Source organism: Saccoglossus kowalevskii, chromosome 4 (genome assembly GCF_978046115.1).
Source record: "Saccoglossus kowalevskii chromosome 4, keSacKowa6.1, whole genome shotgun sequence".
NCBI lineage: Eukaryota > Metazoa > Hemichordata > Enteropneusta > Harrimaniidae > Saccoglossus > Saccoglossus kowalevskii.
This window is the reverse complement of record NC_140644.1, coordinates 26,201,775-26,217,761: the sequence shown is the minus strand read 5'-3', so window position 1 is coordinate 26,217,761 and position 15,987 is coordinate 26,201,775. Positions and strand designations below refer to the sequence as shown.

Here is a 15,987-nt window from a genome sequence, read left to right as displayed (position 1 = left end):
AAGGGTTGATCCTGCTTTTAACTTTCTAAATATTCTTACATGCATCTGATTGGCCAAAATTGTTTAAGAGACATTGCATAAATTGCATTAAATATTAATTTATTTACAATTTTATACTGGGCATTGTGTATTGGATTTCAAAGTATACTACAGAGAAACCAGATAATAGTAAAAATGTTTGAAAATCATGAGAACCTATCATGAATGTTGAAACTAAATTGGTTATGTTGTCCCTTGGTCACCTAGCAATTTCGGGCATTATGGGATTTCAGTACTTCCTTCTATCAGTGCTGGACATCACATATAGTAGTGCACTAGCAGCCATTTCACAGGCACTTTAAGCCAAGTTTGTGTAGCTGTGTCTCATTGGCTGCCATCCGTCCCGTTTTTTGCCAGAACTCGTACTCCAGCCTTTGTGTACTCTTTTTACTTTACTTTTGCTTGAGTGTCGTCTCCATATCTTTACATATAAGTGAGCGCTATTCCTGCAATAAATTCGCCGTTTTGTGAGGTTTATATCGATTGGGATTCAGATGCATTGAGGGTTGACGACGATCACTGTCAAGCAGCTACATTGGCAATGGAAGCAAACATCTTAATGGCGATTTTTTTGAAATTCTACGTAATGAAACGATGTGTCTACATTCAAGCACAAATAAATACAAATAGGGTACAGACATATTTGTAAAGATACAGCAGTTTTTAAGTAATTTGACGTATGCATGTATGAATGATATAACACGTTCGAACCCTCCCTGTTCGAGAAACTATTGAGCAACCTTAGGCCTGGCACACACGAGAGATATTAGCTCAAGCAAAATCCAATCGAAGCGGTTTGCTTAATCCCTTAAACCATAATCTAACTATTCAGAAACGCATTGAAATAACTGGGACTTTAATTTCAATGCTTGGCTTTAGACTGAGTTTGTAGTGCTGACAGAACTCGCTTTATATACGCGTGAAGAGAGAACACAGAAAAGTAATGTGTGTTGGAATCACGTGAATCACGTAAGCCAATTATGCAAAAATTACTAAAATCTTCTGAAAATAAATCTATCACACCACTGCACAATCGGTAGAGAAACTCTTGATATGAAATTCTGACAAATTTGCATGTGTTTGCCTCATTTGTTTAAATGCACGAGATGATAACCTGGTACGTCATGAACTAGCTGCGAACGAGCCTACATGTGGTTGATGTCATAGGACAGGATATCACGTGCATAAGAAATATGTAAATGATCTATTGAAAGCACCATGGAAAATTAAATTGGTAAAATTACATTGAACAATGATTTGTGAATAAATTGAATAATAACAATTCTACTCGGTTGTCAGTTAAAATGACAAGAAATGTTAGAAGATGATTTTAGTGTATCTATCAGTGATTCTAACACCATCCCGACGACCAAACACCACCAAAATTTGCTGCATCACCAGCTGGGTCTGATAATAAGTTTACCGGCGGAACTAGATCTTCACGGTATTCATCCAACCGATGACTTAATTCTTGTACTATCTCTGGATATAGTTCGGCGATGTCGTTTTTCTCTTCCGGATCATCTGCATTGAGAGAGACAACTGGTGTTCAACTACTGTTACTGTATCACATTGCCTAGTGATGGTGTTAATGTAAATTGTATGGACAGTTAACTGAATTGTAAATATACGAGTTTAAATAGTGGGTTTGTATCTACTGATTAATCTTCATTCCGATGTCAGATCGGAAATTCACAATATGCGGTGTTGATATGTTTAACGTAACCTCAAACACGTGACACTCGTAATGATATAAGACATATACATAATTTCACTTTAGATATGCTCTTTCATTTTAATCTTGAATCACTTAGAAAATATATTTTGAAAGTGTCATTATACATAAAAACTAGCTACAAAACAGCAATTGTTGGATTCTAATCTTATGGCTGTATTCACTCAGATTTGATGAATAAAATTCCGACAAACTATTTCTGATCAAACAGACGAAAATTTAAATTTAATGTGTATGCATATGTATTCACTATGCAAATGGACAAAGCCTATACACTAGAAACAAGCCAGGTTCCAGGCTTCATGTTTACCAGATATTAGACAGATGCGTTATTTAGTTTTCAAAATATGGAAGTTTATAAAATTTTAACTTTTGCCTAAAAAAATGAGTCCCAATTACAGACACAATTTTAATACATTCACACGGCCCTGTCAATACGAACACTTTTAATATATTGCAATATATTTTTGCGTGTTGGACAAATTAAATAAATTATTAGGGATAATAATATACAGAAGTATAACTTGGTATTCTGATACAAGGACAATGCATGTAGGAATGAATTTTAACTAGAGACGACTCAATAATAGAATTTTAGACCGAATTTAGGGATCACACATCGTCTTTATTACGCTATCATCATAATGGGTAAAGTTATTAGCATACCAATAAGTCAAAATAAATCGGGATAACCGGACAAGTTTTCGACGAATATTTTTGAAAATGGTCAAAATTTGCATTTTTTGCACTGGTTTCTAAAAGAGAAATCATTTTGTGATATACTTAATTTTGCTTAATTTTGACATAATATTATTAATATAAACCTTAGTATTGTTTTAAAAAAAATGTCCTTTAATCTACATTCTCGCTGATCATCTGTGTAATATAGAATGCGTAAGTATGCTTATGACATTTGCTGAATGATTGTTTTTGAACATAACAATCCCTGAATTATATGACAAGTTTGCACGGCAAAGGTCATACATGTAATATACAAGTGACTAATTTATGCTACGTCATTCTTACCTTTAATATTGAACAGCCACGTCACGTTTGGTGGAGGAGGTAAATCTTCATCCGGGGATAGAAATAACGCGTTTATAGGGACATCACCATAATTGTACCAATCATCTAAAATACATTAGATCGTGGAATTGAATATTGATACTTGATACATACATAATACCCATTTCTGTTTTTAGTATATTCACTCGCGGTCAACTATTTATTTGGATCGGATGATGTTTCAATTACAACTTTTACCTGATCGATTTGCCAGTCGAAATGGATACAATAAATCCGGATTTCCTGTAATCAGTTTATAATCGCCAACCCTAAACAAATTCAAAACATAATTCAAAGTGACATTATATGCAACATATATAATATTTCTAGTATATGTATATAATGACATTTAATAACTGGGAAATTCGTTGATACAACATGATTCAATACCCATAGATTCAGTAGAACTGAATATTCTGTATGCTGCGTGTGGACAACATTTCGAAACCAGATTAAAACATAGTTACCGGCTCAATACCACCGCCCCTCCCCACACACACACATTACATATATCTCTGTGCTTACCTAATAGCAGCATTGGGAGACAACTCGAAATCATCGATATTATACACAAATTCATTTCTTGGTGATGGTGCACCTTTAGAGAATGTCTCCCACATATCCATACCGTCAATATCAGACTCTGTCAAGTGTGATGTACAACATATTACATAAACTCTAATCAGATGACAGCGTATACTTTATCTAAAATACTATGTCAATACATCACAATAACAAATGTGAACAAGTCGCACAAGAACTCACCAGATTCAGCCCCAGCCAATGTAAGTATCGTTTTATGCAAATCAACAATATGCCATAACCTGAAACAAGTTAAGTTAATTTAAGCTTATCGTGTGTTTGTATATGTGTGTACACCATATTATTATATATTAATATAGAAACAAACTTCATACAAGTAATTTATGTCACAATTCTATGAGTGTATTTATGTTGACTTCTTATAAACAATCAGCTGATAAAGACCGTTTAACTAATTACAGCCTAAAACATGTAAACGTGGGGACATATATCCGAGACATCGAAGTTCTAAACGCTGATGAGTTGTAATTAACCTACTCATTATTAACATATCCTGTCCGTTTCAACATTCTTCCATGGGCAATTGCTGGTACGCGAGTAGATCCCTCAAACAGCGTTGCAATATTTCCTCGGAATGGCCAATTTGATCCAGCTTGTGATGCTGCCGCTCCATTCTGTGTGAATAAATCAAGCCAATAAATTAAGCAGTGTTATCATTGCTATGCAAGAATAAAAACCACAGATATTATCGATCATAAATTGTCAATGACAAAATATATTTAAATAAATTTGGTCGCTTACGTCACTAATAAAAATGAATAGCGTGTCGTCCCACAATCCTCTAGTTTTTAACGCCTCCACCACACTATTAACTGAATCATCAATCAGAGACATTTTTCCTGAAAAAAGTAAGAAACTAATATGTTTTGCAGTTTTGCACAGCTATGGGAACATTTCATTTTCATTGCGGGATTGTGTTTATTTGTGGGCGTCTGCCCTTTTTTGTGTCGCTCAATGTAATTTAAATAAGTTAGCTAGTGGGCCAGTATAGTTTTACTTTCCATTTGAGCTCAACGAAACGAAGGTTCGCTGAGTTATGATGCTGGTTGGATGGATATGGGCGACTTCTTTTCAAAAAATACTGAACCGTTTTTTTTTTATGTGTAGCTGCTTTGATGGATGTAGACGAGAATTTGTTCATAAGTAGTCGATCTTTTAAATACTATGCAATGTGTCATAATTCCAAGAGTTGTTTTAATTATATCAGCAAAACTTATGCTTTCCAAACTATTTATTTCTGGAATGATACGAAAATGGTGGTAATAAGGTCAATGTCCCGAGGTGTAGTGTCCTTAGAAATCTATGTATAGGTGGAAACATATCTACATACCATAAAATGCCCTGGTTCGGTTATCAGTAATATTGGAATACAACGCTTCGTACTCAGGTGGTACCTAGAGAAAAAAAAAACAATTTCACACTCTGAAGTGTCAGTATACACTTACAATCGCTGCACAAATAAGATTATCATAAGTGGTGTTTGCACAAATTAGTAGTGATTTACCTCAGGAAACTTTGCAGGTAAGTCAATATTATACTGAAGATACAATGGATATTCAACGTAATGTCCCATTATTAGATCAACTGCTCTTTCAGTAAGCATGTACTGTAGTGAAAAACATATATACAATATGGCGATTTAATATTACACAATGTTCTTCAAAATCACATATCAATAGTATACTAAGGAGTGAAATTGTTTCTTGTGTATTAGATATATACTATAGTATCAATCTTAGATTCTCACAATGTCCAAAATTGCTACAAAATGCTCCTAGAATTATACTATTAATTATACTCACAGTGAGATATGTATTACTTTGTTGCACCACGCCCATGTTGTCACGGAAATCATCTAGATAAAATAAACATTTCAAGGATGTGTTAACTGATTCTAGATGTTGAAATATTGTAAGAATCTAGCAAGAAAGTAATCATATATATATAATATGTCATTTAGTACATTTTCTGAAAAGAATATATAATATATTGCGAAAAACATACATATTCTTGCTAGAGTTTGATAGGGTATAGTTACAAAATTGGCGTATTTTGCTAGAATTTAGTGAGAAAAAACTGTAAATTAACAAACACAGAACATTTTTTGGTTTCCGATCGTCGTACAAATTTATATCTATATGTGTAATGTCAACATTGTTTTTGTGTAGATTGTACATTTACTACACTTTCCTCCACTATTTGCACACACAAAACATAATCTGTATGCTGAAATCCCTGACAAATGTTTTGTTGTCAGTACTTTCAGCCCTATATAAACAAAATCTAAATATTGCTTTATTTACTCATACTTTATTGTACTTACAACCTTCTTGGGTCATTTTAGTATAGTGCGAACTAAAACTTCCCGTCCATGGACCATAGTGCGAATCAAAGCCGCGTTTAGTTGGTAGATAATCTTCCTTACAAAATCCTAAATGCCATCTACAAATAAAAACCACATCTGCTTGATTGGGTCGTTATCTAGGACGTTCTTTGTACGTAACCGATACTGAGTATCATAGTAGCAGTCACGCACATCGAAATTTCTGAGGTTTGTGTTCTTTCCTAAATATCCTATAACCTCACATAGTGAGTCAAATGGCATAATAGCTTTGTTGTGTTAAGCCCAAATATTAGCTTAATGGGGTGTTTTGCATTGTCTACACACATGTTAAGATATTGGCACAACAATCTCAAGGCCAGGACATGGTCAAATAATATAACGAATATAAAATGTTATAGGATAATTTGGTGTATTTATTGAGGAGATGAAAATGATTTTCTCCTAAATTGTGTGAAGCGCCAATATTGCTTTACAAATTCAATGCTTTTAAATCACAGCTTATTGTATTGAAATTGGCCAAAATATTTCAATGTTGTATCAAGATTAATGATGGTCAAATAAATAACGCTAACTTACTATTTACTATTTTGTGTTATGTGTTCGTGTTAGGCAAAACAATTAAGGCCAATTAACATCTCACATCAAATTATTGTCTGTTCAACTGAAATATTGAAATATGCCCAAAATATTTTAACATGTCAAGATTGTCAATAGTTTTGTTTTAATTTTTTTTTCAATTTTTTTAAAACTGATAAATTCGGCTGATTTAGTATATGTGTGGCAATATTACTATACATTTGTGTAGCTCATTCGAAATTAAGATTTTTCTGAAGCTTGAACTGTTTTTGTCTGATCAGACGATTGCGATCAACGCACATATTGGAGAATATACAGTATTTAGATTTTAAGCAATTCTGTTCTTACCAAATGCTCAAATTGACTTAGCTGTTTGAAAAAAATGATAAATCCAATAAGATGTGATATTATGATTGTCATTGGAAAGGCAGTCTTGCAAGACTTTGTTTATGGTTTTAAGACAAACATCTTGTACATATCCTGGTAGGTTTTAAAAACATTTGTGTGACTAAATATGTCATTTGTATCATAAAACAATACATGGTTATATTGTTTCCTTTGTTGTAGTCCACTTACTTCCCGATAGCATGAGTAAGATACCCAACATCTTTAAGTCTTTCCGGTAAAATCTTATACTCTAATGGCAATCCAGCAGGATGCAGATTGAAGAGAAATTGATGCTTTTTATAAAAATGAAAACAAAAACACTGATTAAAATTTAAATATATTAAAAATAATCCGTGTAACAATTCAATATCAATATAATGTGGAAACATTCCTTCATTTGCTGGTAAATTTTCTTTGATGTCATTCTAGACAAAATGCAACAATGCAACTCGTAGATTGCACATATTGTTCATTGTAGTTTAAAGTTACACTGACGACAAACAGTAAATTTGATAACGCGAAATATATACAAGTATCTAAGCTATCCATATAATGCCAATACCTGATTTCCTGTTTTAAATGGATAATAGCCAGTCATTAGAGCAGATCGTGATCTAAAGAATGAAATGTACATGTTTTATAATAGAACGATTCACATCTATATTGCATACAATGACATTTTAGTTCTGGCTCAGGAGGTAAATCAAGTAAACAAAATTAGACACACACCTGAAAAGTCACTGCACTCACTGCATTCACAGTAATTATGTTATCACTTACGGTGTACAGAGTGGTTGGACATATGTGTTGTTGAATATGACGCCATCAGCGGCGAGTTGATTGAGGACCGGCATTTTGATATCTACGTTGTTCCATTCTACGTCATTCCACCCTAGATCATCTGCTATTACGAGAACAATGTGCGGTGGTCGACTCTTGCACACTGATAAAACAAATGAATAAATTTAAACGTGTAACTACATATACGTAGTATATTGTGAGGATATGCCCTGGTGTGGGATGTTACGTCATTGTGAGTTTCATATTTTGTATTTAAATTTAACATCGGACAAAATTTAACATTTAACATGTATGGTGTAGTTACATTGAGGCCAAACAAGTCATGCTTGACATGTGAACCCTATTTCAGAGCACACCCTGTGGTACAGCATTCTCGTGTTTATTATTATTGTGTAAGTCTGTGATTGTAATTTGCCCAGGTCGAGATATGTCGTATTTTATAAATTAAATCTATGATTCTCGAATTATATATTTGTTATTATGTATAGTTTTATGCTATTTATTGCAATTGAGAAAGATCAACATTTGTTTATTGTCACAAAGCTTTCAGTATATGTGTGTAGACTTTTGGTGCAGCTACCCTACCAACACTGTCAGTGTTGACATGATCGACTACCTAATTGAAGGTATTGTTAGGTTGGTACAATGATTAATTTTATTTAAATTACATTATTATACAGGATTGTCTAGTTTTTTCTACATACCGGTCTTATTTGTTTTTGGTCCTTGTTGGCTTGGTTCAGGGTGGGTGAACTTCAACTCTGTCAATATGAATTAATTGGAACGAGAAATATTGCTCATGGAAAGGAGACAAATGTAACTCTAAGTTAGTAAACTAATCTTCCTAAACATCATGCGCAAACTCATTTTTCCTCACTGAAAAATCATTTTAGATGATCCACATGTTAGACATGTTCTCATTAGTCTATTCATGATATCTGTGAAATATTAAAAAACATGAATAGTTTATTGTATCTTGGAATGTAAAAAAAAGACATGTAGAATACATTATCAGAAGAACAACTCAACAAAGTGATCTATGATCATTATCATGCTGTGATGGTAACGAATTACTATAAATATAACTCACCAATGATGACTAATGCCATCACAACTGCTAAAATGGAAACAATTACCAAAAAGGCACGTATTAGATTGGTTTTGCGCCAACGAATGTCAGACTTCTTTTGGTCATCACTCTGAAACAGAAGAGGGCGTATTAGTTTTGTTGTTTGTATGAACGCACAATCAATAAATAATACAATAACTGGTCAAAAACAAAAGCTATGTCCCGATGTTATGTTTTTGTCTGTGTTAATTACAACACGTGTGTTGACATGGACACTCATACAACTCATACATTTTTCAGATAGCTGATGTATAAATGCAAAATTTGGTGATGTATTCACAGTAGAAATTGACACCTCCTGACATCCCTGGAAGATTCATGACAAGATATTAAAATAATAAAAACAAATATGTATGACTTGCGTGAAAAAAGTTTATCTTAAGGTCCGTTTTTATTAAGGCCCTGACTATTTTCCACCGGCAGTTATTTAATCATTATACATAAACTTATACGGAGATCTTAACTTATCTTAAATATCATTTTTTTTCAAAATTGATGTAAAAACTATTTGGCCAACTGCCTGTAACTAGGATTTGTTATATTAAGGCTAAAATATACCCCAAATTGACTTAAAAGTTTTATTTAGACAGCCACCAATAATTTAAAATAATAATATTGTGAATATGTCACTGGCCAAACATTATACATTGCATTGTATTGTGCTTTTTGGTTTACAGGTAAAATAATCAAAGACGATCATGTGACAGTATTAAAACACCTTGAAACTCCGTAGGCAGGCCGATGACACCGATTCAAACTTAACGGGGTACCACCCACTGCAACATTCCAAAAGAAAATTAAAACATTTAAAACACAGAACAAGTAATATAAAACAAATAGGTGTGTAAAGATAACCCGATAAGAAAACACAACTGGTGGCTCCTGTTCGTGTTCTTAACTCTTGCACATAAGAGTCAGTAATTACAATATTTGCCAAGAGAATTGTTTCTTCAAATCAAATGATTCTGTTTATTGTGAAAGATTTCGTGACTAAGGGAAGAACATTTTACATATTCATAGACACATGTGAAGCGTGTTATGTATTATGCGACACAGTGCTTTCTCCCTCATCCCCGTATTCTTAAAGTTAGGCAATTGGCTCATACTATTCTTAATCAGTTTCAATCCTTGGCTAATAACCATTTCCACAGGGTCACTAGAATATTTGTTTTGCCACTTTAGCCATGCATAACTGTTTTGAGTGATGGTGAGGTAAGATTATGAACCACCATATAAGAATACAAAAGTGATGAGACGTGATGGCATCTTGTTATTTGATGAACAATGACAAAATGTTGTAGTGTGTCGACCTCATCACAGAAAGGTCACTTGTCATAATCCAGTTACAAAGGCACAATGATATATGCGTCATTGCAGGTCCCCATCTGGTGCTTTAGAACAATTCTGAAAAGGTTTAGCATTTTCAGGCAAACGCCAGAAAGGGTCCAGTTCTTGTGGATGATGGCTCATAAAAATGACACGAATCAGATATTTACAGATTGCACCTTTTTTTAAATTTATAAAGTGGTAAGTTTGGTTTCAGAGAAGTTCGATTCAAAGCTATGGTGTGATAGATTTGTAATATATCCTTTTATAATTGATAGACTTAATACTGAAGATACTATTTAATGAAAAGGTAGCGCTTACTGGATTGTGACGGATTATATCTCCCTTAAGTAAGAAGAAGAAGAAGAAATAACTTGTGAAGAATATGCTCAAAGTGGATGTGCACTTATAGTGGTACTATCACGGGGAAAAATCTTCTTTTCTGGGTTCTCCACTCGTGTCAGGGGGGAATCTCGTCTCGTCTCTCCACATCTCGTCGCCTTGAGGTACGGGATCGGGAAAGTCACTTAAGCTTTACAGTCAAATAAGACAAACACAACAAAATACGTTTCAACTCTCGTCTTAGTCGGTCAGTCGAGCACTCTATAAGACACAGCGCCCTGGGGAAAAGTCCCCAAGACTATCGCAAGACTGACCCAAGACTAGCCCAAGACTGGACTGCCTCAAAACTCGCCCCAAGACTGCGTCAAGACTCGCCCCAAGACTCTCTCTAGACAGCGTCTGTCTTCGTGTGCACGCCAAAACCAACTAAAACAACTTTATTCATTTTCAAAACCTTAACCAATTACAAAGCAGTAAAAAGACTCTAGTGCGTAACCTTCAATCATAAAGCCAATCACACTAAGTACTGAACACGTCATATCTTTTGATTAATCGTTCATTACATTAATAACTGTGAATACTAACTGTCAGAAATAGTAGTCCGAATAGCGACGGTTATCTCGTAATTAGTTCCAAATCACTGAGCCAAGTTCCGTCCAGAACCTCAAATGGGCCGAAACGATGACAGACATAACACAGCAATTCGCTAGTAATCAGCTAAGTCAGTCAACAGATACGCAAAAACAATTTCATCATAGTACATTGAATCTGTTTACACGGGGCAAATTACTTTCTTGATTAAAAAAACAGTAAAACGGGGACGGTCATTGTTTCTATATCATGGTAATGATTTGCATTGAAAAGTGCATAACGTTTTTGTCCACTCTTTTCCAGTGTGTGTGTGTGCTCAGATTTGATTAATTTTGGGTAAAAATACATCCATATTAATGACCTAATTTACATAATGATTCATAATTTTTAAGTTCTAATAACTTTTCAATGAAACTTGGTAAATAGATGGTCTGTTTGATAAGCCAATCCTAAATTTTGAATTAATTTTAATGTGCCTCTAATACTCTCAGCACACGGGAGTTCTTTCTAAGCTTTCTTTGATTGAGGGTTGATTTGGGGGTTTGATACATGTTAATAAACATGTAGCCATCCAACAAGTGAACTGACATCCTGTTTGCAGTGTTTAGAGTTTCGAGTGTTTATTTTTTAGCTGTTGCATATGACTAATATATCAAAATCATCATCACTCATAATTTTATTTCGTAAATGGTAGTTGACATTGAACAACCTTGCCTAATGCATGAGTAACAGAGACAGGTGATGAGAAGGTGCAATTAACAATGGTCAGGATAGAGTTGGCTGAGTCGCACACAGTTACAATGCAAGCGTTTTAGTGAAGATTTTAAAATTACTGTATAACAGATCTGAGGTGTGGCTAATATAGGATAGCCGTACCAGTGTTCTCAAAATCAAAACAATCCCTTTCCACTTACTTTTAAATAAAAAATATGCTAACTTTAGTCAAGGAATTCAATGATCTGCAGTGTTCTCATTCTGTACAAACGCCCTCGACGTGTTTGGTTCAGAAGAAAATTCCAAAACAATAAGATATTTCACTGCCAAACCCTTTCTTGCATTAATATGTGAAAGGTGAAAGTTGAAAGGTTTGGCCTATACCAGCTCAATTTAACAGACAAAAATCTTCCTGACATTTGACCTTTATTGACTATACATTTATAGGATTTTGTAATCGATAATGTATATATTATTATTAATATTATTATTATTACAAATATTTTGAGTGGCTACTTGTTGTTCTGAGATCTTTTGTTCAGATGATACGATCATCACACATTTTCCTACCTGGTTTCAAGAAAAGACGGCCATGTTCCCACTATTATCAGGTTAGCAAATGTCTATTTTCAATTTTTACTGTACAAAATGTGGTTCTTTTTGTTATCTTATGTGACGTCTCAGCTACCAACTGATTAAAGACATAGTACCCCCACCAAAGTCCTGTGTTTACACACATTGAAATGCTACGTCTTCAATGCTAGACTCACACTGGTACTCTCCTCTCCAGTAAATCAAAAGTCACAACTTACCTGCGCCATCTTGGTAGGTTTCCACAATCGTGTTATACAACTTACAAGCTTTAGCTTCAAACTTTAGAGCTGACTGAAATGTGTACAATACACACCTATTGTATATGATTTCAATACAGACACCCCAGCGACCTTTTGTGCGTGGGGAGTCAGTTATTTAAATACTAATTTATGTTTATTATGCAGACTCTCGAGCACGGGTCCAAGCCAGGGCTTCTTTCTAGCTATGCTTGGCTAAGTTAGTCACAGATCGGGTCACAACTCAGACAGAACGTCGTTCAATTGTATGCACTGGAAAAGGGCGTGTTAAAACATGATCGTATTTTCTACAAACCAAATATATACATAAATATACATGTGTAAACGGGTTTATATATGTTATAATTTACAAAATGCCCAGTTCCTGATACTATATTGAAACATGGCAGAATGTGTGCATGCTTGTTACTCAGCCAGGGAGGTTATGTTGTTTTTGCCTGTGTACGTTCGTTTGTCTCAAACATTGTAAATGTCTTTGTGCAGAATGTCTTAGTGTTCAGAATGGACAGGCAGTCTCTGTGTTGTGTGTCTTGGTGATATTGATGATTCGAGTTAGCAGGCAATCTTTGTACCATGCGTTTTAGTGGCATTTATATTCTGTGCTGTGTGTCATATTGATCAGAGAGGGCAGGAATCTCTATGTCATGCTGTGCTAATACTGTTTCTATGCAATGTGTTTTTCTGTTCAGGGTACGCAGGCAGGTGGACAGGTGGAACTGATTATCAGAGTGGAAAGAGTTTAAAATATTTCAATTATCCCTGTGCAATTAGAATTTTTCTATTTCAGTAACTGTTAATACCGTTAGTTGTTTACCTACTTGTTTACATGTGTTATTAATGTGCTGATCAAATTTAAAGTAAATATTATATTAATCACAAACATGTTTCTTGTTGTAAATCAGTTTCAATATGTGATGACGAAATACAAATAAGCTGAATGGCTCTGTATCGGTGTTCTAGATAGTAAAATATCTCCAATGTGAAAAAATAAGTAACCTAAACGTTTTCACGAAAACAATTTGCTGAACTATGATAGCGTTGTGGTACTGATTAAAACTATGCAGTGATCGAGGTGACACGCTTCATCAATAATTATACATTATTCAGTCATAGGATGTCCATTGGCCGACGAAATGTTAAAACAACTGACAAAATGATATCATCACGAGATTAAGATAATTATAATTATGAAAAACTTATCAGTATATAATTCACTGATGATTTTTTTACAATAAAACCAATCTCAGACCAAACGCATTTCTACAGGCGCATTATTAAAAGGGTTATGAATGGGAGTATAAAATAGTATGAAATATCTATTGTTGATAACGAGGATTCGATGATATAGTCAAATGATCCCAGAACTATTATCAACAATCAATTAGATTAGTATAACGGTTTAATTCTCGTCTTATTAAACGTTGCATCAGGTATTCGGGATCGTCTCGTTCACAAAACTTTCAGCCAAGCAAAAACATACACATATGGCATCGTGTCAAAGCTCGTCTCAGCTTCTCGTGAAGACTCTCTCGAAGACTGACTTTATTCCTCTTTCAAATCATAATCTACTACACGGAAATTTAGCCAATCACACACAAAGTATTTAACACGCCATTATATACTTGATTAATTGTTTACTATATGGAAGACTACTCATATAAAACACCGCCAGGATATTATGTGAGGCGCCAAAGTTATCATGCATAATAAAAACAACAGTCCGTTGGCAAAGTTCATATCTTTAATTAGTTCCAATCACTGATTATATTTCTGTTCAGTACTTAAATAGATGTACATTATAATGGTACTAGATTTCCAGTATCACAAACAAATCAAATTTCAAAATAGAGAAACAAATTAGTATAAAATCTAAGTTTTACATCTAATTTATGTTTAAAAAAAATATGATAAACATATGGATTCATAATCAATAGAATAAGATAGTAAACAACATTATTGTCTAACAAAATATTTTAATCCAAGTTAAGGTTGGTAAAAACTGTAATGACGTCATACATATATGCGACTTAGTATCACACATGTATTCTAGCCAACAGAAATGCATTAATATAATTGTTAATAATAAATTAAGCAACCAATATCTTGGGGGGTATTTACCAATAGTCAGCCATTGTGTAATAAGGTCAATCTGTTTGGAAGGATCAATTATTCTATTCCATGATATTCTTAGTTTCATATAAAAAAGTAAAACATTTAAGCACGTTCACTATACTAATATGTCGTGATACTGATTGGTTTGGTATAATACACACATACCAAACATATATCAAAAATAAGGGAATTGGAAGTATGTGTGATTTCCACTTATACCTACGAGGGGCGTTCAATAAGTAATTCCCTGACCTATTTCCCATAGCAGAAGATTAATGAAACTTGGCACAGTTATTAGTCTTTCTCTGCATAGGAACCACCCAGAGTTATGCATTTCTCCCATCGTTTGATGCAGCTCCGAACACCATTTTTGTAGAACAGCCCAGGTTGGTGATCCAACCACGTCGTAACTTCAGGAATCAAGGGTGCATCATCTGGGAAACGTTTTGCTTTCAAAAACTACTTCATGGCTGGGACGAGATGAATGTCAGAGGGTGCAAGGTCAGGAGAGTAAGTGGGATGGGGAAGGATTTCATAGCCACACGCCCGTGCTTATGATCTGGCGACATGCAAGTTGTGGACCGGCACGTTGTCCTGCAGGAGGAGGATACCTTTGCTGATCTTGCCCCGCCTCTTGATTTTGATAGCTTCTCTTAATGTCGTAATAGGCTCCTGTAATTGTGGTACCTTTTGCCAGGAAATCTGTCATCGCTACTCTGTCCTGGTCCCAGAAGACTGTGAGCATGACCTTGCCAACGGAGGGATGCACCCTTGCCTTCTTTGGAGGTGGTGAGTCCAAGTACTTTCACTGCATTGAGTGAGCTTGGTCTCTGGATCATAGTGATGGACCCAAGTTTCATCCTGTGTAATCAGTCTTTTGAAAAACTTTGACTCATCTTCTTGGCACATTTTCAAATTCATCCTCGAGCACTTGATGCGTTCTTTCTTCCGGAAATGTGTGAGCAACCTGGGCCATCTGATAGACACCTTATGCATATGCAAATGGTCATGAATGACAGACCCTGTACTAATCCTGACCTCTTGGGCTATTTGGCGAACAGTAATGCGTCGATCTTCCAAAATGGCTGCCTCAACTTGACGGACAGATGCCTCATCAATGGCAGTGACGACCAGGTCTGGGAGCTGTTTCAACAGACTTCCGGCCATGTTTGAATTCACGATGACAGCGTTTTACAAGGTCATATGATGGGGCATCATCACCATAAGTTTCTTTCGTTTCATCAAAATCTCCTTTGGTGTGCGTCCTTACAAAATCACTGCGTGACACTTAGACTTGCTTGCAGTCTGTTGCGATTCCGATGAAAAATTCTTAAATTTGCATATACGTCATACGGTGGGTGGAGCAGCCGAG

General features: G+C 34.9%; 1 protein-coding gene across 1 annotated transcript; it reads right to left on the bottom strand.

Moving 5' to 3' along the window:
- Positions 1-679: 679 nt before the first annotated feature.
- On the bottom strand, positions 680-12,539 carry LOC102805902 (arylsulfatase B-like). Its single transcript, XM_085498354.1, has 17 exons — positions 12,465-12,539; positions 8,641-8,749; positions 8,255-8,311; positions 7,530-7,692; positions 7,312-7,363; positions 6,939-7,042; positions 5,766-5,884; positions 5,245-5,297; positions 4,947-5,048; positions 4,773-4,836; positions 4,184-4,281; positions 3,920-4,056; positions 3,605-3,663; positions 3,365-3,482; positions 3,038-3,108; positions 2,801-2,905; positions 680-1,563 (listed from the first exon to the last, which is right to left on the bottom strand). The coding sequence occupies exons 1-17, from the start codon at positions 12,471-12,473 to the stop codon at positions 1,391-1,393; spliced, it is 1,593 nt and encodes a 530-aa protein (XP_085354480.1). The 5' UTR covers positions 12,474-12,539; the 3' UTR covers positions 680-1,390.
- Between the last annotated feature and the right edge of the window lie 3,448 nt (positions 12,540-15,987).